Source organism: Trachemys scripta, chromosome 18, assembly GCF_013100865.1.
Source record: "Trachemys scripta elegans isolate TJP31775 chromosome 18, CAS_Tse_1.0, whole genome shotgun sequence".
Classification (NCBI taxonomy): Eukaryota; Metazoa; Chordata; order Testudines; family Emydidae; genus Trachemys; species Trachemys scripta.
In genome coordinates this window covers 10,148,493-10,175,617 of record NC_048315.1, presented here as the reverse complement: position 1 = coordinate 10,175,617, position 27,125 = coordinate 10,148,493, and the positions used below count along the sequence as shown (strand labels likewise).

At 47.9% G+C, this 27,125-nt stretch overlaps 1 protein-coding gene across 6 annotated transcripts in view; it reads left to right on the top strand.

The window, feature by feature from the left end:
- CLUH (clustered mitochondria homolog) overlaps positions 1-27,125 on the top strand; it is a 52,794-nt gene that overhangs the window by 19,538 nt on the left and 6,131 nt on the right. For all 6 annotated transcript variants that reach the window (XR_004643388.1, XM_034752360.1, XM_034752361.1 and 3 more), the window contains exons 3-22: positions 1,940-2,111; positions 3,230-3,373; positions 5,022-5,149; positions 5,884-6,038; positions 7,508-7,633; positions 9,295-9,442; positions 10,396-10,488; positions 11,062-11,756; positions 13,081-13,298; positions 13,985-14,089; positions 15,307-15,407; positions 17,561-17,713; positions 18,402-18,464; positions 19,166-19,410; positions 20,262-20,346; positions 21,492-21,645; positions 23,037-23,176; positions 24,167-24,247; positions 25,389-25,514; positions 26,108-26,229. Coding sequence is in view for 5 of the 6 variants with exons in the window: in XM_034752360.1 (XP_034608251.1) it covers positions 1,940-2,111; positions 3,230-3,373; positions 5,022-5,149; positions 5,884-6,038; positions 7,508-7,633; positions 9,295-9,442; positions 10,396-10,488; positions 11,062-11,756; positions 13,081-13,298; positions 13,985-14,089; positions 15,307-15,407; positions 17,561-17,713; positions 18,402-18,464; positions 19,166-19,410; positions 20,262-20,346; positions 21,492-21,645; positions 23,037-23,176; positions 24,167-24,247; positions 25,389-25,514; positions 26,108-26,229 (3,254 nt within the window). In the remaining variant the exon portion in view is untranslated. The remainder of the gene's footprint in view (positions 1-1,939; positions 2,112-3,229; positions 3,374-5,021; positions 5,150-5,883; positions 6,039-7,507; positions 7,634-9,294; positions 9,443-10,395; positions 10,489-11,061; positions 11,757-13,080; positions 13,299-13,984; positions 14,090-15,306; positions 15,408-17,560; positions 17,714-18,401; positions 18,465-19,165; positions 19,411-20,261; positions 20,347-21,491; positions 21,646-23,036; positions 23,177-24,166; positions 24,248-25,388; positions 25,515-26,107; positions 26,230-27,125) is intronic.

The window sequence follows — 27,125 nt, the reverse complement described above, 5'->3', positions numbered from 1 at the left end:
TGTTAAATCACTTGCCCCAGGTGTCGGGGGAAGGCGGGAAAGCAGTGTCAGGGCTGGGATTAGAACTCTGTTTCCGTGAGATCTCCCTGTACTGGCATACATTGCATGGCAAAAGCTAACCAGAAGCCTTTGAGGTTGGTGTATGCACATCTGACTGTCTCTCCCAAGGAATGAAGGGGAAAGAACAGGTGACTGGCTGTGTTTTGGCAGAGCTGCACTTGCAGGAAGTCTGTTTAATTTAATAATGACGCTTAGCCAGCATCTCGTGGTCACAAAGATACCTTTCCTCCCTGGCTGGCTGTTTTCCCTCTCCCTTTTCAAATCTTGCCTGAGGACAATGACACAGGGCTGCAGAGGAGAAGGCTCTTGAGGCAATGCGAAGGGAAAGAAAGGAAGCTGGACGAGCAAAGGGAGATGTAGTCTTGGAGGCGACTGGGGCAAACCTGTGGAGGCTCCGTTGACAACAAGAAAGGCGTGGTGCACTGGATCCTGAAACAAACGGGGAGCCAGTGGAGTTTGGGAGACTTGACCGCATGTCTCAGAGCGCCTCTAGGAGTGTGCTTTTCCCCTCTAGTACCTAGTTGTTAGCCTTCCTACTACCACACCTTCCAACCCTGTCGGCGTGGGCAGTGGCTTTGCTTTGTATGATGGGGCAGCTTCGAGAGTTCTTCTCCCTCTCCGTTCACCCCCCAGCAGGCTTGTTCTCTCCCCTCCGTTCTTGTGCAGCGGCGTTGTGTTTCTGGCTGCGCACGGCAGGATCCAAGGATAAAAATCATTCTGGATCCAAGGTCCTGAGCTTGGAGAGGCAACGTGAGCTCATGGGAGGCAAAGTCAGGTGGAGCATGTCGGGTCGAACAGCCGGCCCTTCTAGCTGCTCAGAGAAGAGCTGCTTTGCCTGGCTGGATGAGAAAGGGAGTGATCGGCTCACCTGCCTTCCTCCGGGGCTTTGAGAACTGCTATGAAATGGGGCTGGTTCCTCAGCCTTGCTGCAGCAAAGTGCTGTGGAAAGTGGGTCAGTCCCTAGTGGCGGGGGTGGTCTCTGTAAAGGAGGTGCCTTCCCCGCCCAGAGAGGGATGATAATCCATAGTCTCTTTGGGTCCCTAGGATCCAGGTAGATGCTTCGGGGACGGTGCTAAGCCGTGTGCAAAACTGTGCTGCGGCCGAGAGTTAAGATGAGTTCCTGCTTGTGGCAGAGTTGTTACAGAAGCTCCCTTTGGTCACGAGAGTTGGGATGAATATACTAGCATGTGACGTCCCCGCAGATAAGGATGGGCTTTGATGGGCTCGGCTGCCGTTACACTTTGGAACTGAAAACAGCCTAGGGGAAGCTTTTTTCCCCCCGCCCCCATCTGAGTCTCTAAATGAAGGGGGAGCTGTAACTACCTGTGACCGGCAGAAAATACAGTTAAATGATCTCCCCAGCGCAACCAGATAAATCTGAACACGGCTCCTTTTTCCTTTAATTCCTTTCGGCTGTTAGATTTAATAAGCTAATAATAGCAGGCTATGCTGTTTACAGCAGCTTATGTAAACCATCCTGGGTCTGCATAGCTCGAGAATGGCCTAAATGATGTTTGAAACGTGGCAGAAGGGTTAGAGAGGAGCCTCGGTAGGCCAGTCACGCAAGTCAAGACCGCTTTGTCTGTTGCTGAAGCTGTGCGCTTGAGGGCTGAATTTCTCCCCCAAGTGCAGCGTGGCTGTACCCGCACAACACACCATTGTGTGTGCAAAGCAAATTAGATGGGGGAAATAGCAGTCTCGGTTCCTAATTATCCATTTTGCTACTGGCATTCTTTAAAAATCTGGCCCCAAATGCTTAATATTGTAATCTTCCCTTGCTCGCTCTTTTCTCGCCATAAATGCCCAGTACACGATGTATCCCAGGGACAGGAAGCAGGTGGAGCTGAGCGTGTAACTCATTTGGTTTGTTTGTTTTAAGGTCTCTCCCCAAGAGATGGTGCAGGAGATCCACCAAGTGCTGATGGACAGAGAGGACACCTGCCACCGAACCTGCTTCTCTCTGCAGCTGGATGGGAACGTCCTGGATAACTTTGCGGAGCTGAAAACCATTGAAGGGCTGCAGGAGGGGTCGGTGCTGAAAGTGGTTGAAGGCACGTTCTATAAACGTGGGGGGCGGGGGAAACCATCTGAGTGATAGACAATGGAGCCTCTAGATTGTCTTTCTACAGACTTGGGGCCAGTGAGGACAAGGTACTTGATTGACACCTCTGGAGATGGGGAGGGGCCCTCTCCGTCCCCACTGACCACTCTCGGCTGCCACCTCCTCGCCTTAGCCCTCACTTGTCAGAACCAATCCCATGGCCCCGTCAATCCTAGGCCCCTCTGGTGCCAGGCTGCAAGACAATCAGTTGGGGAGGTGGTTCTTGCAATGTGACCCCTTTCCATGGTTGGGGTCGGGACTGAGATCAAACTCATGCAAGCCACTGAGCATCCGTCGGGCGGGGGATAACTTCCTGTTGCCACAAGTCTTTGCACCATTAGCCTGCAGGTGAATGGCTAGGTAACCAGCAAACTACTGGATCCCAGGTAGTATCCATGAAAGGTGAAACCACTGAGCTATCCCTAGGGTTGGAAGGGACCTCAGAAGGTCATCTAGTCCAGCCCCCTGCTCAAAGCAGGACCAATCCTCAACTATATTCCCAAATGGCCGTTTCAAGGATTGAACTCACAACCCTGGGTTTAGCAGGCCATTGCTCAAACCACTGAGCTATCCCTCCCCCCCAAATCAGGCCCTGGGAGGGCAGCCATTGCACAATGGGGGGTACTCCTGTATCCAGTGAGCTTCACCCATGCCAAATATACCAGGGGAAAATGAACACACCAGCAGAACAGTGGAATCCAACTCCATGCTGGTCATCTGTTAAGGAACCTGGTTACTGGAGTTTGGGCTCATGGGCTGTACTTGCTTCCCAAGAAAGCCCTGAAAGCTTAGAGATGAGGTCAGGCGGCGTGCAAGGCCTTCACACAGGCAGAGGTATCTTGTCATGCTGCAGCAACGCGCAAGTGGATGGTGATGTAAAATTGCCAGTGGCTGTTTGTGCTCGTGCCTCACTTGCTTGTCCTTAGTGAGGGACAAGAACGGCTATAAAATGAGGTGGGCAAAATTAATCCCTGGCTGAGCTCCCTGTGTGTGCGTAGAGACCTTCGAGAGCTACAATGGGAGTAAACTGTTGTGACCCTGAGACTCTCTCTCCCTTCTGATGATCAGAGCCCTACACGGTACGGGAAGCCAGGATACACGTGCGTCACATTCGGGACCTTCTAAAGAGCCTTGACCCGTCCGATGCTTTCAATGGCGTGGACTGCAATTCGCTGTCATTCCTGAGCGTCTTCACAGAAGGAGACCTAGGAGGTATGGGACAGAAGGCTTCTCGGGTTTGACGAACCCCCTCCGCTGCGGTGGAAAATGCAGCCGTTCCACCCCGCTGACTGCTTAATTGGTTAAAGCGCTTGGTTTAATGTCTGGATGCCCCATATCAGCGGGGCCTAGGGTAAAACTCTCAACGCTCCTTTCCTGATAGAAATGATTTATTGTTAAGTGGCTAGACGCTGTGGAGCCAGGAGTCCTGACTGCTCTTCCTGGCTCTAGGTCACTTAACGTGTACTCTGTCTATATTCGGTGCTTGTGTGGCTTAAATGACTGCAGTATGTGGGCGCCTCATGCACTTTAATGTGTTTATCCTCACAGGACTCGGTGAGGTAGAGCAGTGCTATTCTCCCCATGGGCAGATGGGAACTGAAGCACAGAGAGGTTAAGGGACTAGCCTAGCCTCTCACAGGATGTTTGTGATGGAGCGGGAATTGAACCTGGGTCTCCCAGAGCCCAGGCTAGTGTCCTAACCCCTGGACTACCTTCCCTCTCTGGGCTGGGTCTGTTTGCCCATCTATAACATGAAGGCCTATTAACCCCTCAAGGCATAGTTGGACACACTTTCCCAGGCTCTTACGTGAAGGTGTGTGCGGTGGGGAGAGTTCTAGGTGGGGGACTGTTTCTCTGTTCAAATAGTGGCCAAGACTTTGAAAACCTGATACCCAACGTTAGGATCCCAAGTCTGTATCTGGATAAGCAACCTGAATTTCAGAAGTGTTGAGCAGCCAGCTGCTCTCGTTGAGTTGGGAAGTGTCTTAACCCAGGGACGTTGAGCTGCAGTTATATTTAGATATGGCAGAATTTGATTTCCCCTCCCCCCCCTAATTTTGACAGATAAGATCGTTTATTTTTAAGCTTTTTTTTATTATTTTATCGATCTTAAATGTTGACAGTTACAAGAAATTACGGGGTGGTCAACAATAATTATTTAATGACAGTCGACACTGAGATTCAATAAGGTAAAGTTTTATAAGGGTTCAAACACAAATTTCATCATCACATGTCAAAATACACAAAGTAAATGGCCTTAAATTCTAATGGGTTCTAAAGCCGCGTTTTTCTTACTTTGCCTCTCTGTACATTTTGATTATTATTGACAGAAACATTGTTCCATTGGTTAGTGTGCATACGGTGAAATGGATGTTTACTGATTAAAAATCTAATCCTTCCAAGGCTAGTTATATTCATGCTGGGATGTTTTCACTCTTGAGAAGCGAACCGGAAAGGTGGAGATTGTTATTTTTGGATACGCTAGCTTACAAGGCAGAGGTAACCTTTCAAAGGGGTGTAAAGGGGGGTTAGGGGCCAAAATCCTTTCAACAGTGCTCAAGATGACTTTCAGTGGAAGTTATAAACATCTAACTCCTTTAGGTCGCTTTGCGAACTCCAGCCTCAGTGCTTAATAAAAACCACTTCCTGCTATAATGCTAATGTCAGGCTGGGAGAAGGGAGCAGCTGTCAGTTGTTTGCACAGTGGTCATAGCTAAAGTGTAGTTCCGACAGGCCAAACAGATGGGGTTAATTCTGGAGGGGGATTCAAGCAATCAAATTCCACATGGAAATATTCTGCACTGCATGCGGCCAGGCAGGCACTGTTCAGCACTCACCTCCTGTCTGTCCGTTTGTTTAGACAGTGGGAAACGGAAGAAGAAAGGTACTGAAATGGAACAAATTGACTGCACCCCTCCTGAACATATCCTGCCAGGTGGCAAAGAGAGACCCCTCTGTGCCCTCCAGCCCCAGAACAGAGACTGGAAGGTAGAGTTCTCTTCCATCTTTGAAGATGGCCGTCCGGGCCCCTCTTGAAGGGACACATTCAGGGATTGAAAGTTACAGTGAAGTGACCTTTGGGACTTGCTCTGTTGAGTCCTGGAGCTGTGCCTGAATAGCTAGCACTGCTAGGCCACAGGCATAAAGTTTAAGGTCCAGTATTTTGCACACAGACTACACGGGGTAGGTGGATCACTTTATAGTAGTGACCCATCATCTTGAAAGGGCCGGGGGAGGAGGGGAGATGTTGTGTTTCTACCCCTTGCAAATTCTAGGATACTGGGGCTTCAAATCACTTTAGTCTAATTACACTGGTGCTTCCCATACCTTCCCATTTGGATTCCAACACTGCTTTAGCAGCTGCTGTTTTGAGAACCATTGCGTCAAGGAATCCATGCCTTATACTGCCTAAAGCCATGGAGGATCTGCCCTTCAACTATGGATAAAGAACGACGCTCTGATGCTTGGGTGTGAGCTGTGAAATATCCCATGGGCAAGACTTGCAAAGTGCTTAGTGGGCGTGTACTTTCAGGACCACTAACTTGGCAGGCAGCATTCCTGGGACGGATGGGGGTGCAGCGGGGGGTGGGTGTGTGTGTGTGTGTGGGTGTGTGTGTGAGAGAGAGCTTGCACATGAAAGTGTGTGCATTCTAGCCATGTGAAGTGTGTTGTGAAACGGGGGATCTGGACTAATGGAAGCGCTCGTGTTGTGTGCTTCACAGCCTTTGCAGTGCCTAAAAGTCTTGACCATGAGCGGCTGGAACCCCCCACCTGGCAACCGGAAAATGCACGGAGACCTCATGTATCTGTACATCATCACTGTGGAGGATCGACATGTTAGTATCACTGCGTCCACCAGAGGATTTTACCTGAATCAGTGAGTAAATATGACTCTCGTCCTCTTGTTTGCCTTAACTGGCTTAAAACGAAGTGTGTCTTTGTCTCAGTAGTGAGGAGCCTAATATAACCCTGCCTTTATGCAAGATCCTAGGTGTTGCCATTCTGGATCGAGCTATTTGGCCAAGTCTGGTATCCTTCCTCAGCAGTAGATAAGTGCCTGATGCTTTAGAAGTAGGTAACACTTTCTGTTATGCTCCAAGCGAATTGTGCGGCACTGTTTGAAATGGGAGGCAATTTCTTCCTGACCCCTGTGGTGATCATCTTATGCCTTGAAGCATATGTCTACCCCAGTCTTGCAAAATCTGGCAGTTGACCAGCCCAGGCATATATTCTACTTGCCCACCCTTTACCATGACTGTAGATGATCAATAATGAGGTCCGTGACTAGAGCTTCTAGGTGCTACATTAATGCAAATAATAAATAAATGGATTGTGTTGTGCTTGCTGTAGGTGAGTAGAATTTTGCAAGGCTAGCTAATCTCCTTGGCAAATGTAACTGATGGGCTAGAAGATTGTAAGGTCCTAATTCATGGAGGAAACAGTAGTCAAAACTAGAACCAAACCCCCTTCACTAAGGAAGAGAACGTACAAGTTGAGGGTGTCTGTGTCCTGTTCTCCTTCAGAGGGAGAGTGAGCCACTGAGACCAATGCAAAGCCAGCTCACAGAAGAAATAATTGAAAAGAAGCTTTTATGGGTGGTCTGTAGCCCTTGTTAAAATCTGCAGGGTCGGGACTAGGAAAGTAAAGGTTTAAGCATGTGCATAACTTAACTCCCATGAGTAAAGTGTCTGATTTTAGGCCATTCGAATGCAGGCGTCATTGCCCACAGTCAGAATGAACTACTCCTTAGAAGAGTTTCCCAAAATGTGGCCTGCAGACCAATAGCTGGTGAACTGTGGCGAGATCTGGTTCGTGTGGTCCTGGTGACTCCACCTTCTCAAATCTTAACATTCCATTTCTTATCCGAATATTCTGTGAAAGAGCTATTTAAAAAAAGCAACTGCTGTTTGACCAGGAGTGGATGTGGGAGGCGGGTCTTCCCGATTGAGAAGGGAGAGGTCTATTAAGAGGTGGTCCATGTGATCAAAACCGTGAAGAAGCCCTGCTCTGTGAAATCCACCTTTCAAGCTAGGAAGGGAAAACATAACTCTGGTGGTGGCTAGACTGATTCTAGGCACATTTGCTGCCCCATCTGTCAGGATGCAGCCTCAAGGATGCGGATTGTGGTTTAAGTGGAGGGAGTAGATGACCCTCGAAGGAGCCTATTACAGCCTATCTGACTGGTAGAGAACATGTCACAAAGGTCTCTATTTTGCAAATCTTTTTTTAAATCTTGAGCCATTTCATACGGTGTGTAAATTAAAAGCTGCCAAAATGCTGCTGCCTTATCTTGACAAGAGTGGTATTTTTATTTCTGCCATAACAAGAGCTTCTTTCTCTTTGCAGGTCGACAGCATATAACTTTAATCCTAAACCTGCCAATCCGAGTTTTCTCAGTCATTCCCTGGTGGAACTTCTTAACCAGATCAGCCCGACCTTCAAAAGAAATTTCTCAGCTCTGCAGAAGAAACGGTAGCGGCAACGTTTCCATATTGACCTGCCTTGGCTTTTCTGATTGGTCAAATGGCTTGGTGTGAGGTTCAGATATTTGGCTTGCTGTCCGGGGGATTGCATGGTGCTGTCTGTCTCATAAAGCCAGGTGTTGACTGTAACACTCTCTTCTTCAGGCAGAGCTGGGGGATGCTTACTGGAAGTTTAGATGAAATTTGCATTTTTGTAGTAAGGATCCCCAAGCTTTTTACAAATCATTACAAATGGTATCTCTGTGAGGTAGGTAGTGAAATCCTCATTTCAGATGGGGAAGCTAAGGTGCAGAGCTGAAGTGATTTGCCCAGGGTTACTCAGCAAGTCAGTGACAGAGCTGTGCATGGAACCCAGGAGTCCTGACACCTAATCCCCTTGGTAGTTTTTCCAGGAACCATTAGACCACCTTCCCTGAGAGCATGTAAACATATTAGCACGAGGCCTGCATTGTCACTGCACTGATCAGAAATCTAATGTCTATGCCTGTGTACAAGGTTGGGTTCCCAGGAATACGTGGGAAAGGGACACCTTTTTTTCTTGGGGCTTTAACCTCCAGTAAAGATGGGACTGGAGGGACCAATGCCCTCAGGCATCTACGGAGCAGATATTTTATTGTGATTGGTGTGCCTAGCCAGGCACCAAAGAATGAATGTAAAGCATTACTCAGTTCTGTAACAGTCCTTGATAGCTCTTATCAGTGGGCATTCTTGCCTGGGCATAAAGAAATAAGACTAAGACCAGTATAATATGCGGAAAAGTATCACACAGTGATTTTGTTTAAAATAACTACTCTCCTGTTCATTACAAACCTGCAAACACGCATGCGGGTGAATTTCTTGTAATTCTGTGTAACTTTTATTTTTTATTATTACATGTGCTAATTGTTTTATAACCTTGTACTTGCAACAGGGACTCACTTACTCTGCTCCCAAACAAAACCTGTCATTCTTTGGAGAGTCCACTTAATGAACTGCCTGGGCTCTGCAGGATATAAATTGACACACACGTTCTAGGGCTTTCAAAAATCCTGCATCTGGTCTCATTAGGGAGATGAAAGTGACACTATACGAAAGCTAGAAATTAGCCCTGGCCTGAAACCCACCACTGTGACTATGGGGCCATTTAAAAAATGATTAGTCTGTTGCCTGTTGAGCCAGAAATGAGTACAGATGGGATTCTGACACCTGCTGAGAGCAGAGAAGCTACACAAAAGGCCATTAGGTGAAGCTTGCTTTTTCGCTTCACTGGCAGATACGCTATATTTTTTATAACAACAATCCATGTGGGCCAGGGCTTAACACTGGCATGATCCTAGCTCCAACATAGAGAGCTAGAGTGCATTAACACAGCTGTAAGATTGGGGTGGGGAGAGCTTTCTCCATACAAAGCTAGCTTGGTTCCAAGAACAAGACTGGATAAAAGGTACCAAGCCCAGTTTATTCTCCACGTTGCTGTTGAGCTTTAAGCCAGTTCTGAGCGTGGGTCTAGATCCGATGACACTTGTTGAGCTGGCTGTGTTCCCTTGATAGGGCTGATGTTGGTTCTTGTTGATGAGCTTTTGTTGGGGAGGAGGAGAATTCTTGTTGTGTTCTCCAAATCTAAAGTCCCCTTCAGTGGAAATAATCTGATAGCTGTGAACTCCTGCCTAGGGTTCAGAGGCATCCCTTTGAAAGGATAGCCACCCCCTTCCAGGTATACAGTTGGACGGCGCCGCAGGCAGAGCACGCCATGGACTGCGTGAGGGCGGAAGATGCTTATACTTCAAGGCTGGGCTATGAAGAGCACATACCTGGACAGGTATATCGAGCTGCATGCTGTATTACGGTTGATGCTGGTGATGATACTCTTAGTGCCTTTCATAAAGAGAACTGAAAATTGCTTACCAAGGGATAACAACCTCCCGGCATCCATGGGAAGCAATCTCCTCATCTTGCAGGTGGAGGCACAAAGCAGCAAGTGTCCTGTGCAAGGTGTCTCTCAGAGCCAGGATCCTGACAATCTAGCTGCCTTCTCCAACCACTAAATTTGCCTCCTGTCCTTCCACCTGGTAGAATTATCTTGCAGCTCAGATCATAACATTGCTCTGCACATGGACCTCTCTGGAGAAGTATCTTTTGCAGCATGTGTGGGGGGTGGTTGTTTAATAAAGGTTTAGGCCCTGATCCTGCAAAGGCCCATGTTCAACTTCACTCACTGTGAGTAATCCCACTGAAGTCAGCGAAACTACAGCGAGGGCACAACATTAAGCTTTGGCAGAACTCCTTGCAGGATCAGGACCTAAATGACGGGCTAGTTCTCCTTCAAAAAACAGCTCTGAGCGCTTCGCTTGAAACAGCCCTTAGGGGTTAGATCCGCAGAGCTTGATGGCTCTGGCCCTGGCCCTAAGAATGTTGAAAGTTCCTTGGGGTTGCAAAATATTGGTTCTCTGCCCATTTGTAATGTAATTAAATCTCAGTATGCTGGCTAATTAATTCAGCATCGCATCACATCAAACCCTTTGTTGATATTCCAGCTAAGCTGCACTTGGTAACTGGGACAATGCAAGATCTATCTATTTAAGCTTGTTGTTTAAATGAACTTCAGCTGTGAGCGGGCTGCTGATGAGAAATTTCTTCTTAAATGCTATGCAACTCTGACTTCATTGGTCTTTCTGATCTGGAGTGGGGGATAGACTCCTGCAAACTAGCTCAGAGACTACAAATACCGACCTCTCCCCCGGCCCTGTTTCACTTGAGACTTGCCCCTTTCAGACCAGAGACTGGAACGAGGAGTTGCAAACCACACGAGAGCTACCCCGCAAGAATCTGCCAGAGAGGCTGCTGAGAGAACGAGCCATTTTCAAGGTAATCCTGGGGCGGGGGGATTAGACACAAATTGTAGGTAATCCATTCCCAGTCCAATTAGAGACCCACCCTGGGTTGACTGAGAGCTTCGCTCGAGCTTTGTGGTTTAATCTTTATAAGCTTTGCCTCAGGCTTCTAAGATGCAGGCCAGGAGCTTTGTCTTCATCTCCCTGCTCTGCTCGTGTTGCCAGCAATGACCGAGTCTCCTCCCAGCCCGGTGCTGCTGTTTCATGCCACGCAGCCTTGTTTTGACGGGGGGGGGGAGGGACATTCAGCAATTGGGGCGGGTCAGGGATTAGCTCCCATCGGTCAGGTACCTTCCCACAGTAGCACCCCAAGTGGCCAAGCTGAAGAAACTGGGGCCAGTCCATAAGGTATTCAATATCTACATATCAGCCAGACTCGTGAGGGTGAAAACCACTATCCCAACCGTTGGCCCTCGTGAGGTGGCGGCTGAGGGGATTTCAGGCAGAATAGAGGGCAAGTGCTGGGCGTACGTTGTCAGTGGGCAGCCTGCTCTCTTTACCCAGCTCTCTCCTGCCTTCACGCTTCCCTTCCCCTCCCAACGCACAGGTCCACAGCGACTTCACGGCGGCCGCTACCAGAGGAGCCATGGCCGTCATCGACGGCAACGTCATGGCCATCAATCCCAGCGAGGAGACCAAGATGCAGATGTTCATCTGGAACAACATTTTCTTCAGCCTGGGCTTCGACGTCCGCGACCACTACAAGGACTTCGGGGGGGACGTCGCCGCCTACGTGGCGCCCACCAACGACCTCAACGGGGTGCGGACCTATAACGCGGTGGACGTTGAGGGGCTGTACACGTTGGGGACCGTGGTGGTGGATTACCGGGGTTACCGGGTCACGGCACAGTCCATCATTCCAGGGATCTTGGAACGAGAGCAGGAGCAGAGCGTCATCTACGGGTCGATAGACTTCGGCAAGACGGTCGTCTCTCACCCCAAGTACCTGGAGCTGCTGGAGAAGACCAGCCGGCCCCTCAAGATCCAGAAGCACAAAGTACTGAATGACAAGAACGAGGAGGTAGAGCTGTGCTCCTCCGTGGAGTGCAAAGGCATCATTGGCAACGATGGACGCCACTATATCCTTGACCTGCTCCGCACCTTCCCCCCCGACCTGAACTTTTTGCCCGTCGAAGGGGAGGAGATGCCGGAAGAATGTAAGAAAATGGGATTTCCCAAGCAGCACAAGCACAAGCTTTGCTGTCTCAGGCAGGAACTGGTGGACGCCTTTGTAGAGCACAGGTGAGCTGAGCCGAGTTTCTCCCCTACTCCACCCATCCCTGCTGGGTGACGTCAGCACAGGCTGGAATGCATGCGGCATCATTCTAGAGACGCTGCAGGCGGCTACGTCTTAGCAACACTTCCATTTGCGTGCAGCTAATATTTTTCCCCTCATCCCCCACCCCTACAGGTGCTGTTATGAAAACTTTCTTAGTGAGAGATTCAAACAGGGGGGCTTCTGAAAGGCTTATGGGAGAACCAGGGAAGAATGTCTTGGTTTTAATCTCCAGTTCTTTCTCCTTTCCCCAAAGGAGATACCCTGCACATTCAGGGTCTGGGTAATAAGAGTAGTACCACTCCTGTAGCGCTAGCCTTCTAAGGATCTCCAAGCACTTTAGACGCTCCCTGAGCCCCGTGGAGGCAAGAAAGGATTATGTACATACAGGGATCATGGCAACCGCCCTCTAGGGCGGACCGTAGCAGCTGCATGATGCTGCATGGTGTTTACGTGAGAGACTGAACAAAAACACCATGTCCTGTGGCAACTACAAGAGGCTGGGAACTACCTGAGCTGAGGTTAACTCTCCTACTTCTGCATGGCCACCTGTGGGATATTCAGTTACCGCACATGGTCAGGGTCTAGATTCCCCTCGCCGTCTCTAACAGTGCGGCCCTGGCCCTCTTGCTGGGCTGAGACACTGCTTCAGTGCTGACTCCAGGAGAAACATTACCTGCTGAATCACCAGCCCCACTTCCTGCTGCCGCGAGGTGTTCCCTGGAGTGCTGCCCCATCCTTAACTGCTCGGTGTCAGCCCTGCCAGGCCAACAGCACGGGGGTCCTGCCACTGCCATTGCAGGGTCCTGCCACTCATTGACCCATATAAAGTAGGTAAAACCCCATCTGTTAAGGTCTTAGGTAAGTGCTTCTGCTGTTCTTATAGCAGTCCTGTGCTCCTGGACCTTCTGAGATCGGACGTTGGAAATAAAGAGGGTCCCCTAGGCTGTATCCTGTGGCTAGTGGCAGAAAGCAATGTACTGACTGCGGGGAGTTAATTTCCCAGCATGATGGCTGATGAACAGTGCAGCAGCACGGACACCAGTCGTGACTGCGCCTGACCAGTGGACCAATGTCCTGTCTGTGGTCAAGTGTCTTACTGCTCGGCTGTCTGAGGACTAGGACATGTCCAGGCAGGGTTCAGATGGTCCATCTTTAGCCCCTGTGATCTTATGTCTATCAGAGAAAGAACAAGTCGTGTGGATTATCCTCTAGTCTGGTTGTCTGGCTCATCGGGATTATGTTGCTGAATGCTGCGTTCTGTTCGATCTCTCCTTTCCTGTCCTGTAGATATCTCTTGTTCATGAAACTAGCTGCTCTGCAGCTGATGCAGCAGAAGGCCAACAAGCAGGAGAACTCGGGCTTGCTGGAAAATGGGGTCTCCACAGAGAATGGAACAGGGGGAAGCGAGAAATCGGAATCCGATGATGGTAAAATAGAGGAGAACGTGACTGGATTAGATCAGGTTAAAGACCTGGCAGAGACCATTGCATCTGATGACGGAACAGGTACCCGCTCCCCATGCACCAAAAAAGGGCCACGCTTTTCCTGGTAGCTTTTGGATTGGGGGCCGAATCAGAACGGCTCCAAGTTGGTGGGTCTCAATAAATGAACGCGTGCCATCGCTCAGACCGGAACGCCGTGTCTTCCCCAGTACTAGCACTTGAGTATTTACCTGGCACTGTTCAAGCACTAGCAAATTAACCCTCATGGTACACCTGGGCAGGGATTAGCAACCCTGAATCAGAATGTGGGGATCTCTGGTCTGTGCCCTGTTCAGTCCACTAGACCAGGCTGCCTCATGCGCTTTCCCTTCCACTGAAAATACAAGAGACAAGGTGGGGGAGCCAATATCTTTTGTTGGACCAACTTCCGTTGGTGAGAAAGCCAGGCTTTCGAGCTAGACAGAGCATTTCTTCAGGTCTGGGAAAGGTATTCCGAGTGTCACCACTAACTACAAGATGGAACGGAGAATTCTATGCCCTTGTCTGGGTTTTGTGGTCTGTATCTGTACCCCACACAGTATTACGCTGCCAAACGCTTTACAATGGCCTTTTATAGAGCAATGCAGCAACATCACTCCTCCATAATAAAACTTGCCTCTTACTTTAATGTCCGCTGTGGGCTGTCTTTAGAATCTGCATTACTTTTTTCTAACTCTTTACCAAGTCTCTTTGTCTCCTTCCTTACCCAGTGGATCCCAAAAGCAGAGAGGTGATTCAAAATGCCTGCAAAGCCGTGGGCTCCATCAGCGACACGTCCTTTGACATTCGGTTTAACCCAGATATCTTCTCACCAGGTAGGGGCTCAGAGGGATGGCCTTGAAACTGTTCGGAGTAGAGTGTGGACTCCCTTTCTGCTCTTGCTAATAGGCACAGGGCCTGGGGCAAAAAGATGCAGTGTAATTGTTTGTAATGCTTCGAGCTACCACATGTAGGCTGCCTCCCCCCGTAGTCCACAGACACTTGGTGGTGGTCTGAAGAATGCTGGCCTGGCACATGGAGTTGGCTCTCCATCATCCCAGCTGCTAGACCACATCCATGGAGGCAGAGAAACACATTAAACACGATCTTGATATTGTCCACGTAAACAATTGCTGTGGCTGTCACATGGCGGCTGTTTGATTCTCCCCAGTGCAGGAAGGAGCAGTTCTCAAATTGTGAGTCAGGACCCCAAAGTGGGTCACGACCCCATTTTAGTGACCTGCTCAGGCAGGCTCCTGGGGTCGTGTAGTGTCAGAAGAGGGTCGCGGTGCAGTGAAGTTTGAGAGCCTCTGCTCTAGCAGATCACAAACCAAACCCGCCTGACCTGCTGTAAGCTGATCACCGCTCGTCCATATGAGTCAGGCTCCTCGGGTATGTCTGTTGGGTATGACTAAATTAGATGCTGGAAACGCTTCCTCGATGCTGTATTATTTCTTTGGGGGTGAGTGTCCTAACCCCATGGCCTGATACAGGAGCTGCACATGCACGGTCGAAAGCAGCAGGATTTGAGACTATATCTTGGCCTGGATATAAATGCGGTAGAAGCCGTGTTCAGCTGAAATCCACAAGCACCTTTTTAATGCTGATGGTGAAGACAGGGCTGCGGCTGACTCTGTATGGGATGGCAGCTTAAAGGAGGTTATTTTAACCTGAGTCCATCTAATGGAAGGGCTTAAGGAGCTTCTAGTGCTTGCAGAATTTGTTGATCCTTCCGACAAAACATACCCTCTCTCATTTCACCGACTCTTCATTTTAGCCCTGTAAGTGTGCATGGCTCTTCGGAATGTGCCAGACAAAGACGAGAATGAGCGGGTACAGAACGGAGCAAAGCAGCCTGTAACAAACGCAGCATGGATCATGGTTATTCCAGCTGGCATTGCTCTGCAGAACTGATAGGTCTTAAAGAGCATCTTTAGAACAGGAAAAGGCAAAGCACTTCTGTTTATTGCCACCTGCTATTGTATGTATATTTTAAGAATTAAGGGTTTTTTTTCTGTCCTTCCGTTTCTCAGCTCTTCAATTTCCCTCCTAGGTGTTCGTTTCCCTGAGTCCAGCAAAGAGGAAATGCAGGATCAGAAGCAGTTATTAAAGGATGCCGCTGCTTTCTTACTGTCATGCCAAATCCCAGGCTTGGTAAGGCACTGCGGGGTTGCACTGATGTCCTCCATCAAATCTTGCCTCAGATCTGGCCAGGCAACGCAGCTGTGCAGTTATTTCTCATCTTAAACAATGTTTGGATGCTAGTGCTGGCAAATGGAAGTTGTTCTTTGTACTTCACAATGTAAACCTCTCTGGTGGTGCAAAGAGAAGAGGGGTTTTCTCTTTCACAGCCCCTAGTTTAGAAGGAAAAATGTGCCACAGACAACTCGATCAACGGTATTTATAAATCTTTAGTAAGAGATGGAGCCAATAAATGCCATATGGCTGACAAAAGCCCCCAAGTCCCTCAGTCTGACCCTTGGCATCCTGGATATATTACTGTATAATCTACCCCCGTTTTGAATCTGCTGGTGAGTAAATTCCCTTTGGAAGTCCGTCAGTTGCCCTTGATGTCAAATATGTTCCTTATGTGTAGCTTAAATTCCTCCCATCATAAACTTCACCCTACTCCCATTTTCTGAAGCTGTAAAATAATCTTTCTTCAGTTATAGTATCATGGAAATTGCAAATGAAACAGACCTATTGGATCACCCCAATCACTCTTCCAGCCAGTGCAGGGGATTGCTTCCCTGGCGTGGGTTAAACACTGACCACGTCATGTCTGCAGACAGGAACTTCTGAGTATGAACTCAATGTGGTAGAGAGAAAGCTATGTAAATACAATGCTAAGATGCACTACAAAATACACTGTAATCACAAAATGCAACAGTGGAAATGTGCTCTGCCTGCTCACCCTGACACTGCCCCTGCATGTATTGGTGGTGACTTAAAAAAACAACAACCCCACAACAACAAACGGGATTTGTGCCCTTTTTCTTTTTGCTAGAACTGAAAGGCCTGTGGAGGGGGTTATTTTTTAAGAGCGCTTTCTGATTTTTAATGTAAGAAATATCTGACATGACAAGTCTGCTGTTTCCTGTTTTCTTGAAGGCATTTTTGGGGGCAGATACTTGTGTGCAATCATGTGCTCTAATTGAAGGGTCGAGCTGGTGAACCAACCAAGCTCTCTTCTCTCCAAAGTGCTCTTTAGTCACTGGAGTTGACTAAGAGAGAAATAATGAATGAAAATCTTCCTGTATCAATTGCTTGGCTTTCCCACGCTTCTGATGTCACCATTTCACTGATTCAGTATTCGTCATAACTCTCAACACCCAAAACTCTAATCTTAAAAAACCCTGACAAAAATCAACCCTTCCCCCTTATACCAGAGTAAAATAATAAAAAAGGGCACAAGCTCAATTTTTTTTTTCTTTGTTGAATATTTAGTTTACAATGAGCAGCATAACTAGGGATCAGAAATACTACATAACTGTGTGTGTGTGTGTGTGTGTGTGTGTGTGTGTGTGTGTATGTATGTATGTATGTACACGCGTACGCACATGCACGCGGGGGCAGGCAAACTAGGTGACAGACCTGTATAGAGCTGCTGTGTACCCACCTCCCACCCATTCTCAATATGTGAAGGTAACTTGCATAAATGTATTTAGAACTCAAGGGGATGCATTTACATTTGCATTGTTCATTGTACTTCACGACTTCCATTTGCCAGCACTAGAAACCAGTATCTTTCTCCCCCCCGCTGGCCCCTCTCCCCAGCCCAACCCTACCTCATTTTTTTTTTTTGTCCAGTCCCTTGTGATTTGTAGAGAGCATGGGAAATGTGGTGGTCTCCCCTCCTGGCTACTGATGCAAAGAACTCTCTTGTTTCTTTCTCCCTGTTCCTTAGTTGGTAGGTTCACACTTGCAGGAGGCTCCAGACCAGGTGGATTTGCATTCCCTGTTACAGCTGTGCTGCTCCAGCCATGGGCATGCGTGGTCTGGGCCTGCATTTCAGGCAGAGGCAGGGAGGATGCTTATCAGATGTGTAAAGCTCCAGAGAATCCTGTTTGGGGCAAATGTTCCTAGGAGCCCCAGTCAAGAATCGGGGCCCTATGCACTACATCCCCCGCCCCAAAAAGATCTGAAACCTAGAGCCCAATCTGAGAGCGGACCAGCTTTTCAGAGGGGCGCAGCGCCCACTGAGGACCACGAGAGCTAGCGGGTGCTGGGCACGTTTGAACACCTGGCTCAAAGTGCCCCATTTCTGGCCGGTGGCTCCTTTTCCCTAAGCGCCATGTGCTCTGCAGGTGAAAGACTGCCTTGACCACACCGTGCTCCCGATGGACGGCACCACGTTAGCAGAGGCCATGCACCAGAGGGGCATCAACATGCGCTACCTAGGCAAAGTCGTCGACTTCATCGCCAAGACCCCCGCCCGCCCACAGCTGGATCACATCTACGTAAGCGGCGGGTTCCGTTTCCGATTGCCACTTTGGCTGCCGCTGGGATAGTGGGGGCCTGGCCACATTCCAACTCGGCTAATTACGTTCTCCATGTAAAAATAAACAACCAGGCTTTGAAACTAGGCGAAAAAGCCTTTGATTGCAGGGGTTGAAGGTTTTAATCCCATATTTCTGTTTTAATTCTGGTTAGGGAGGATAGGTGCCTTGAGGGTCCGTAAAGCACTTTGGGGTAAAAGGCATTGCCGATCGGTCCGAGACAACCTGCGTTTTTTGGGCCATGTAGTGACCCACAGGGGCCCTGGATTGAATGGAAAGGATGTTACTTGTGATTGGTCAGGAGGTTACGCTGGGGCCTGATTCTGCCACCCTGCTCACATTGAGTAGTGAGTACATTGCTCCAGGAATGTCCCATTGGAATGGAATAGTTCCTAGAAGCCCCCACCAGGGATTGGGGCCTGCCCTGCATGCTACCCTCCCTTTCTGAACAAAGCATTCCCTGCCTCCAAGAATTTACACTGTAATTTGTAGAGTAGGGTACAACTCCGCAGTAGTAACGATTGCAGAATTGGGCCCTTTGTCAATATGGATCAAAATACATCTAAAAGCAAAGTGTGTGTGTGGTGTGTTTGTGTTTTCCCTCTATTGACTAATTTTCTTAGTCCCTGCTCTTTATTCCTTCGAGTAGAAAATTGGAATCAGCGAATTGATCACTCGATCAGCCAAACACATCTTCAAGACATACCTTCAGGTACGAGCGGCTGTCTAAACTCTTGCCATGTGAGGTTCTCGTTAATGGTTTTTCAGAAATAGAAGCTGTTTAAATCTGTTTTCTCATTAGCTAGTTCATGGATGTTGCCTAGCAACTGGAAGTAAAATCTCATTAGGCCTAATATAGGTAGAGACCTGGATCCAAGAGAAAACAAGTTCCCACTTGAAGGAAGCACTCCCAGAGGATTATCATTCATGCTTTTCTTCCCCAGAATTTCACTGATTACACTGAAGGCTTTTAAGAGTGAAATCACAGCTTGTCTTGCCTGTAAAACACTTACTCTGCTTAAGCAAACAGTAGTGCTTTTGACCTCCAAAGATGCTTGTTTATTACATGAACTCTAGGACATGGAGCAATGCATTGTTCCAGAAGCAACGAAATCTGTTACAAGAATTCCACATTAGAATCTCCAGATCCCCAGTAATTGTTCATTTCCCCCTAGCCCCGCCCCTTTTGGAGTTTTATAGAAACTGTGCATGACTTTTTGTGTAGCACTTCATGCATGTTTGTTCTGTTGCTCTGAGACACGCCATCCTGGCAGACCTTCCCTTTGTCTCTGTCGGGCACCACGATGATATTTGCCGTACAGATGGGACTGGATTTCCATTAGAGTTGGGTCAGACTGCTGCATGTGTAATGCAGAGAAGGTTCCACAATTGACTTACAGTATTTTGCTACAGGGCGTGGAGTTGTCTGGCTTATCGGCAGCCATCAGTCACTTCCTCAATTGCTTCCTAAGCTCCTTCCTGAATCCAGTTGCCCATCTCCCTGCTGATGAGCTGGTCTCTAAGAAGAAGAATAAGAAAAGGAAAAACAGGAACCTTGGAAATGCTGATAACACTGCCTGGGCCAGCATGACCCCTCAGGAGCTTTGGAAGAATATTTGTTCTGAGGCAAAGAACTACTTTGATTTTCATCTTGAATGGTAAATAGAATGACTTATCGTCACTTTCCCTTCCTTTTTCATCAGTAGCTTTATTGCGAAGGGTGCCGGTATTGTTTATAAAATCCCTTAAGCATTGGAAGCAGACTTTAATAAGGCTTAAGTAGCAGATGGAGAGAAACCGAGGCAGATGTGGTGGTGGGGCGAGGGAGGGTTGAATTAGGATTACTGGTGAAATTTTAAATGAGATCAAATTCATGCGGCAGAGATATCCCAGAAGGTTGATTCAGACGGCACAAGCTGCAGAGGCGATAGTGTGAAGGCTAGATGTGGGGACAAGAATCCAGCCCGAGACAGGCAGAAAGGGGAGTAGAGATTTCATGGCCAGGAGTCAGGCGGGCGTGAAATCTGTGGATGTTCCTAAAACAAGGACAGATCTCAGCCAGACTCTGAAATGAAGAGGTTGCCAGTGATGTAAGAGGAGTAAAACACTTAACGGATATTACGAATGAATAAAAGTTTTTTTTTCCCAAAACAAAACACTCCGCACACAAGATTTAACCATGAATTCAACCATCTAATTATGACTTTTCTCTCTGGCATCAGAGAAACTTAAGATTTTAGTACAAATAAGGAAAAGATTGAATCAAGCAGCCCTATCGCTAACGCGTAAGGCGGGGGAGGGGAAAAGATGCACGTAGGACTGAAGTAAGGAGCATTGGTGTACACCCAGCATTCTGGGCCAGGAAAGCTCCTTGCTTGCTGACGTAGTTTGGTTGCACCTTCTTTGTGGATTAGTGCCTAACTATACCGGGAGGAGGGCTTCAGGCACGCCCTAGGTGGATACTTTTGAGTATAAACTTACCCCAAGCTCTCGCCTCGCTTTTTTGCAGTGAGAATGTTGACCAAGCAGCGGAGGTGTGTAACCTCCAGAAAATCACCCTCCTTCGTGAGATCTCCCTCAAAACTGGAATCCAGGTGAGAGCCAAGTCCTTCGGCTTTCCTTCATCACTTTCTCCAATGGGGAAATTCACTAAGAGGGGGCATATGTTGATTCAGACCACAAGGTCATTCAAAAGATGATTCCCACCCCTGGCCCTTCATTCCTCCCACAGATTTAGTGCTGAAATGCCAGTTCTAGCCCCGCAAAGGGACTTTGTGTAGTTGCATTAAGAGTAAACATGCTATATATAAGAAGATTGGTCTGCTCCAGTCTAAGTCCTTTGTCTAATCCTGTCTCTGGTGCGGGCCAAACGGCCCTGCACAATACAAAGTGAAACCACTGCTGTTAGGGGGAATAGGCTTATCTTCTGCCTTACAAAGCAGGACGATGCTGTCCTCTTTACTGAAAACAAATGGCTCTTGTTTGTAGATTTTTGTGCCAAGATTCAGCTCAGATGGCACCTTATCGTAGGCTATAAATCTCTGCACATCAGGGTTCATAATGCAAGTGCTGGCACAACCCAGAGCTCAGCACCTCCAGCATGCTCCTACAATGAAACAGGGATCGGTTTGCTGCAGGGGTTTAATATAGGCATACAATGAGTCAGCCTTCCATGACAGACCTCCACCATGGCCCTCTTTCAAGACACTGTCCCCACATCTTCATACATAAACCAATGTAAAAAAAAAAAATCCAAAGAGCAGCTAGCAGTGTGTGCATTAACGCTTCCCCTGATTCTCCCGTCTGTCTGTCTGTCTGTCTCTGACCTGGCAACTAAAGCTGCTGGTCTGTCTTGTTTGGAACTGGAGGAATTTGACTCCCCTCTAGATTCTGCAGTATGGAAAAGTGTGATTTTGTTGTTAGGGCTGAGAGCGGCTGGATTCTATTCCTAGCTCTGCCACCAACGTGCTATGTGACCGTGGGCAAACTCCTTCACATCTCTGGGCCTCAGTGTTGCCTGTCTGGGAAATGGGGACACTTGCCTGCTGCGCAACTGGTTGCACAGCGTCCTGGGAGGCCTGATTCTGTCCTCAATTACATCCAGGTAGCCCTTTTTGGACTTCAGTGGGGTCACACAAGCGCCACTGAGGGTTACATTTGCCCCAGATGCCCATGAAGGGCTTTGAGAGGGAGGAAAGTAGCTGAAAGATGTCGGCTTTGTTTTTTTTGGTTCCTTCAGATCCTGTTGAAAGAGTATAACTTTGATAACCGGCACAAACCCACCTTCACAGAGGAGGATATTCTCAACATCTTCCCAGTCGTGAAGCACGTAAACCCCAAAGCTTCGGATGCTTTCCACTTCTTCCAGAGCGGGCAAGCAAAGGTCCAGCAAGGTACGTGTGCCGCCTCTTATGAACGCTGCTTTGTGCCCTGACCTTGTCTAGCCACAGTGCAGGCTGCCCTGTGTCAATCATTGCCCCTTAACTCTGTTCTAGGGGGACACCCTCTAGAGAGGAGAGGAAAATACAGTCTCCACACCCAGTCATAAAGCAGTCCCGCAATGGAAACTACCAACAAGGGTTTCATAACCTCTAGGAAGGGCACTGAGATCTCATCTCACTGCACACAAACTATTAAACCGCTGTCAGATCTCTGAAATCCAGCATAGGTTCACAGGACCCAGATCGGGATTAGATGGGTGAATTAACTTCTCTCTGAGGCCTGGTCCACACTAACCCCCCATTTCGAACTAAGGTACGCAAATTCAGCTACATTAATAACGTAGCTGAATTCGAAGTACCTTAGTTCGAACTTACCGCGGGTCCAGACGCGGCAGGCAGGCTCCCCCGTCGATGCCGCGTACTCCTCTCGCCGAGCTGGAGTACCGGCGTCGATGGCGAGCACTTCCGGGATCAATTTATCGCGTCTAGACAAGACGCGATAAATCGATCCCAGAAGATCGATTGCTTACTGCTGGACCCGGAGGTAAGTGTAGACCTACCCTTAGAGAGAGAAATTGTAGACTTTACCAAAAACAAGGAAAAGGCAGAATCATAACATGAGCTGGTGTCCTAGTGGTAGAGAACTGTGTGTCCCATTACTACTTCCCTGAGCCGTCTAGACCTCCCTCTTTATGGACGATGCTTGTTCTTCCTGTGGCATTAGGAGTTATGATTTCTCATTGCTTATGGGTAATACAGTAGCCCAGAGATTCAGCAAAGGAAGTTCCCCAGCCTTCTCTCTGCTCTATAGTTACAGGAAAAGGGAATTGAGGTCCCAGGTTAACACTTAATAAGAATCGTGATTTTATATTATATTATAGTGGTGTGGAGAAAGTGAATAAGGAAAAGTTTTTACTTGTTCCCATAATATAAGAACTAGGGGCCACCAAATGAAATGAATGGGCAGCAGGTTTAAAACAAATAAAAGGAAGTTCTTCTTCACACGGCGCACAGTCAACCTGTGGAACTCCTTGCCTGAGGAGGCTGTGAAGGCTAGGCCTATAACAGGGTTTAAAAGAGAACTGGATAAATTCATGGAGGTTAAGTCCATTAATGGCTATTAGCCAGGATGGGTAAGGAATGGTGTCCCTAGACTCTGTCTGTCAGAGGATGGAGATGGATGGCAGGAGAGAGATCACTTGATCATTACCTGTTAGGTTCACTCCCTCTGGGGCACCTGGCATTAGCCACTGTCGGTAGACAGGATACTGGGCTGGATGGACCTTTGGTCTGACCCAGTTTGGCCAGTCTTATGTTCTAACATTTCCTATGGGTTTTTGTAGGTTTCTTGAAGGAGGGCTGTGAGCTCATCAATGAAGCCTTAAACTTGTTTAACAATGTGTACGGTGCTATGCACGTGGAAATCTGTGCCTGCCTTCGGCTGCTGGCTCGCCTCAACTATATCATGGGAGACTACTCAGAGGTATGTTCAACCCCTCTGCCGCTTCCCTAAGAAATGTCCTGGTTGGTCAGCGGTAACTGTTTTCTCCCCCTCCCGTCTGCCCTTTGTGCCTTCAGATTAACGACTCCGTGAGAACTGCAGAATGAGCAGGATAGTTGAGCTGAGAAGTGGATGTGAGAACAGGCCTGGGGCCAGGTCTCCTGGGTTCTCATTCCAGTGTTGTCTCTGGCCATGTACACCTGTCTGTTTTCCTGTCTCTGGAATGGGTAGAACTCCTGTTTCCTTACTGCATAAGAGTGATTTACGGGTTCATTAGCCTCTCTTGGAAAAGCAGTTACCGAAGCATTAAATTTTATTTAAGGAAACAAAATAATTTGCGTCAGTGGGTTTCCCCTTTCTCCCTTTATGGCTATCTTCCTAGCTAGCCAAAGGGCCATGTGGCCAGCACTCTGTGTAGCTTTCACTGCTGTACAGGTGGGCATCCTGATGAGAAGCCCACTTGGATTCTGTTACCTTACCCGTAGTCCTCACTGGAGGTCATTGGTTTCTCCTTGTCTCCTATTGAAGGCTCTCTTATCTAGTACCCAGAACATGTGTCCTTCTCCCCAGCAATGACCTGCTTGCTGGCTCATTTGGGCTGAGGAGTGTTGGGATTAACAGCCCTTCAGGTTTGGGCTATCAGAGTGCACCCCAGGAACAGAGAATAGCATATCCTTTGACTCCCAATGGAAATGAAATCTGGGTCTCCCACTTGCCAAGGCAGAAGAGTTACCAAGAGGCAAACCTAGCTGTGCCCTGGCACAACTCACCCAGACTTCTCAGTGAGTTGCTGGAAGGCATTTCTCTTGCTGAAGTCCAAAAATGAATAGAAACTGTTGCTGAACATCTTTCGTTTCTTGAGAGAGAGGCTGGAAACGAAGACACTTGGGTGGGAACAGAAGAGAGGAAGGTATCTCTTGAGACGTAAGCCTCAGAATTTGCTACATCCTCCTGTTTGTTATTCTTTCATAGGCCTTAAGTAATCAACAGAAAGCGGTGCTAATGAGTGAGAGGGTCCTGGGCATTGAGCATCCCAACACAATCCAAGAATACGTGAGTATAAAGAGAGAACAGTGCATGGAGTGTTCGCCCCTGATGTCTGTGCGACTTACGTTTATGCCCACATTTGCAAAACAGCTGCAGCCTCCTTAACTTTGTAAAGCAGTCTCTTGGTAAACCTGTTGTTCCCATGCTGCACGCTTTCTTGGGGGCATTTCTTTTCTTTAGGTGTCTTATTGCTAGGAACAAGATGTGTGGAAAAGTGAGTCTCTCTGTTCATTCAGGGCGGCACTGAATCCTAAGCGTTAAAAGTGAAGTCCTGAAAAGCAGGCCCTTAAGCTAATACTTTATATGCACGCAAAAAAAAACCCACTTATAGCAATGACGGGAAGAGAGAGATTGAAATGGATTCTCCCCCACTAACCTCCCGTTGTCAGTGTGGCCCTGTCGTTCTGTAGAAGGCTGTATTCAAAGCTTCTCTCCGAAAATCCTCACACTGAAATGTCACCAAGGCTTACGATGATGTAAATGAATAGCTCAACCATAAGATAATACAAAAGTCTTGTTTTTTCTGATTTATATTTGTCTTGCTGTGTGAGACACTTTTTTGCTCTGGTTTGCCAGATATTTATATTATATACCATTTTTTTATATATAGATATATATAGCCCCCCCCCATCCCAATTTTGTAAAATTCTGTGTAACGGTTGGGATATTATACATGCTGGTCAACTTTGAAATACCTTCTGAAGCTACTGACATAGAATCATAGAATATCAGGGTTGGAAGGGACCTCAGGAGGTCATCTAGTCCAACCCCCTGCTCAAAGCAGGACCAATTCCCAACTAAATCATCCCAGCCAGGGCTTTGTCAAGCTGGGCCTTAAAAACCTCTAAGGAAGGAGATTCCATCACCTCCCTAGGTAACCCATTCCAGTGCTTCACCACCCTCCTAGTGAAAAAGTTTATATTAACACAGCCGTATCTCAGCGCTATATCTCACACGGCATATCAGGCTTCTTTAAGTTGACTAATAGATGAGTAATGGTTATAACCTGAATTATTTTTATTCTTAAAGGCAGTGCCTTTCTCAGTGCTCCAAACAAAAGGGGGGCAGGTGGGAGGGAGACTGATTTATTTGTACTGAGGATGTGATGCCACATTTTTAACCTTTGAATGTTTTTCTTATACTGTAGATGCACCTTGCTTTGTATTGCTTTGCCAACAGCCAACTCTCCACAGCATTAAACTTACTATACCGCGCACGCTACCTCATGCTGTTGGTATTTGGAGAAGACCACCCAGAAATGGCACTCTTAGATGTAAGTGATCTTTCTGAGTAAACTCCTTGTCTAGAAGCTTGTTCGCTTATTTTAATCCCGTCAATAGGCAAATGTCTCTCCATCCCTTCCAACATGCGTTACTGCTCCTACTTTCCCACTATGGGGGAAGGAACAAGCTTGCTGATGCATAGATAGTAGTTCTGTAGAGAGGAAGGGTGGTCTTGTGGCTAAGGCACTGGACTAGGACTCAGGAGATGTGGGGTCAGTTCCCGGCTCTGCCATAGACTTCCTGTGTGACCTTGGGCAAATCACTTAACCTGCCTGTACGTAAAATGCGGGTACTTCCATTCTCACCCCCTCTGTCTGTCTTGCTCAGAGCTCTTTGGAGCACAGTTTGTCTCTAGTTTGTCTCTAGTTTGTCTCTAGTTTGTCTCTAGTTTGTCACAGTTTGTCTGTGTGTGCACAGTGCCTAGTGCAACGGGGCCCTGATCTCTGTGGGGCCCTCGACAAAGCTAATAAAAATAACAGGCCCACAAATTTCTCTGTGTCTTTAGCTAGAAAGGCTTAGTCAGGAGTCACACCTTTTGAAACTCCCTCTTGTTCTCTGACCTGTGTATGGTGATTGCCCTTAGAACAACATTGGTTTGGTGCTTCACGGGGTTATGGAATACGACCTGTCCCTCCGATTCCTGGAGAATGCTCTGGCGATCAACTCCAAGTATCACGGCTCCAAGTCTCTGAAGGTTGCACTGAGGTACGGTGCCGCGGTCTGGGGAAATGGATTGAAGTTTGTGTTTGGGGGGGTGTGGCGCTGTATAGGAAAGTCGGACTGTGAATCTACCCTCGTCGCATCTGGGATTGGGCCCCACTCTGGCTTATGAGTGCTGTCCCTGGTCAGCTGTGTGCAAGCCTCCATTCTTTCACGTCGTTCTTTTCCCCCAACCATTTATGACTGCTGCAATGTGAGCTCGACCGCCCAGTTCAGTTGGAAGGCAGTGATGCTTGATTCGTTTGGGTCTGGGATAGCTACTTCGAAAGGTTGAGAATCCTGGGTCTAGAATTATTTACATGTAGGACCTACCACAATAGGTACTAGGTGTTGTCCACAAACATAGTAAGATCCCTGCTTACTGTGTAAGAATGCAAACAGTAAAGGCTGGGAGGAGAGGGGTAAATATCATCAGTACTTTTGGGACTGAGATGATGGAAAGCCCCTGGTGGTTGGTTCTTGCTGAACTAGCTTAGAGACAGAGATCGTTTGTGTTTGTCTTTCAACGTTAAGGACTTGATCCTATGAAGTGTTTTTTTGTGACTCCACTGGGTGCTGAGAGCATTCAGCACCTCTGAGGATCAGATCCTACAGACATCTCCCTTGAAAAACTGGCCAGTGGGCATTGTCCCACTCGGAATTGCCACCCCCACGCTGCAGCCATCTGCACTTCGTCAGGGTGAAAAGAAATCTTCTGACGCACCCACACGAGTCTGATTTGTTTTCCAACAAATGATGGATACAAATTCTGCAGAGAACATCTTCCTGCATGCCTCCATGGGACTAGGATGTGCATTGAGATCCAGAACCTCCCTTAGAATAATGAAGCCAAATGTAGAAAGCTTTTTCCATTCCAAGAATGTTCGAGCTGCTGAGATCAA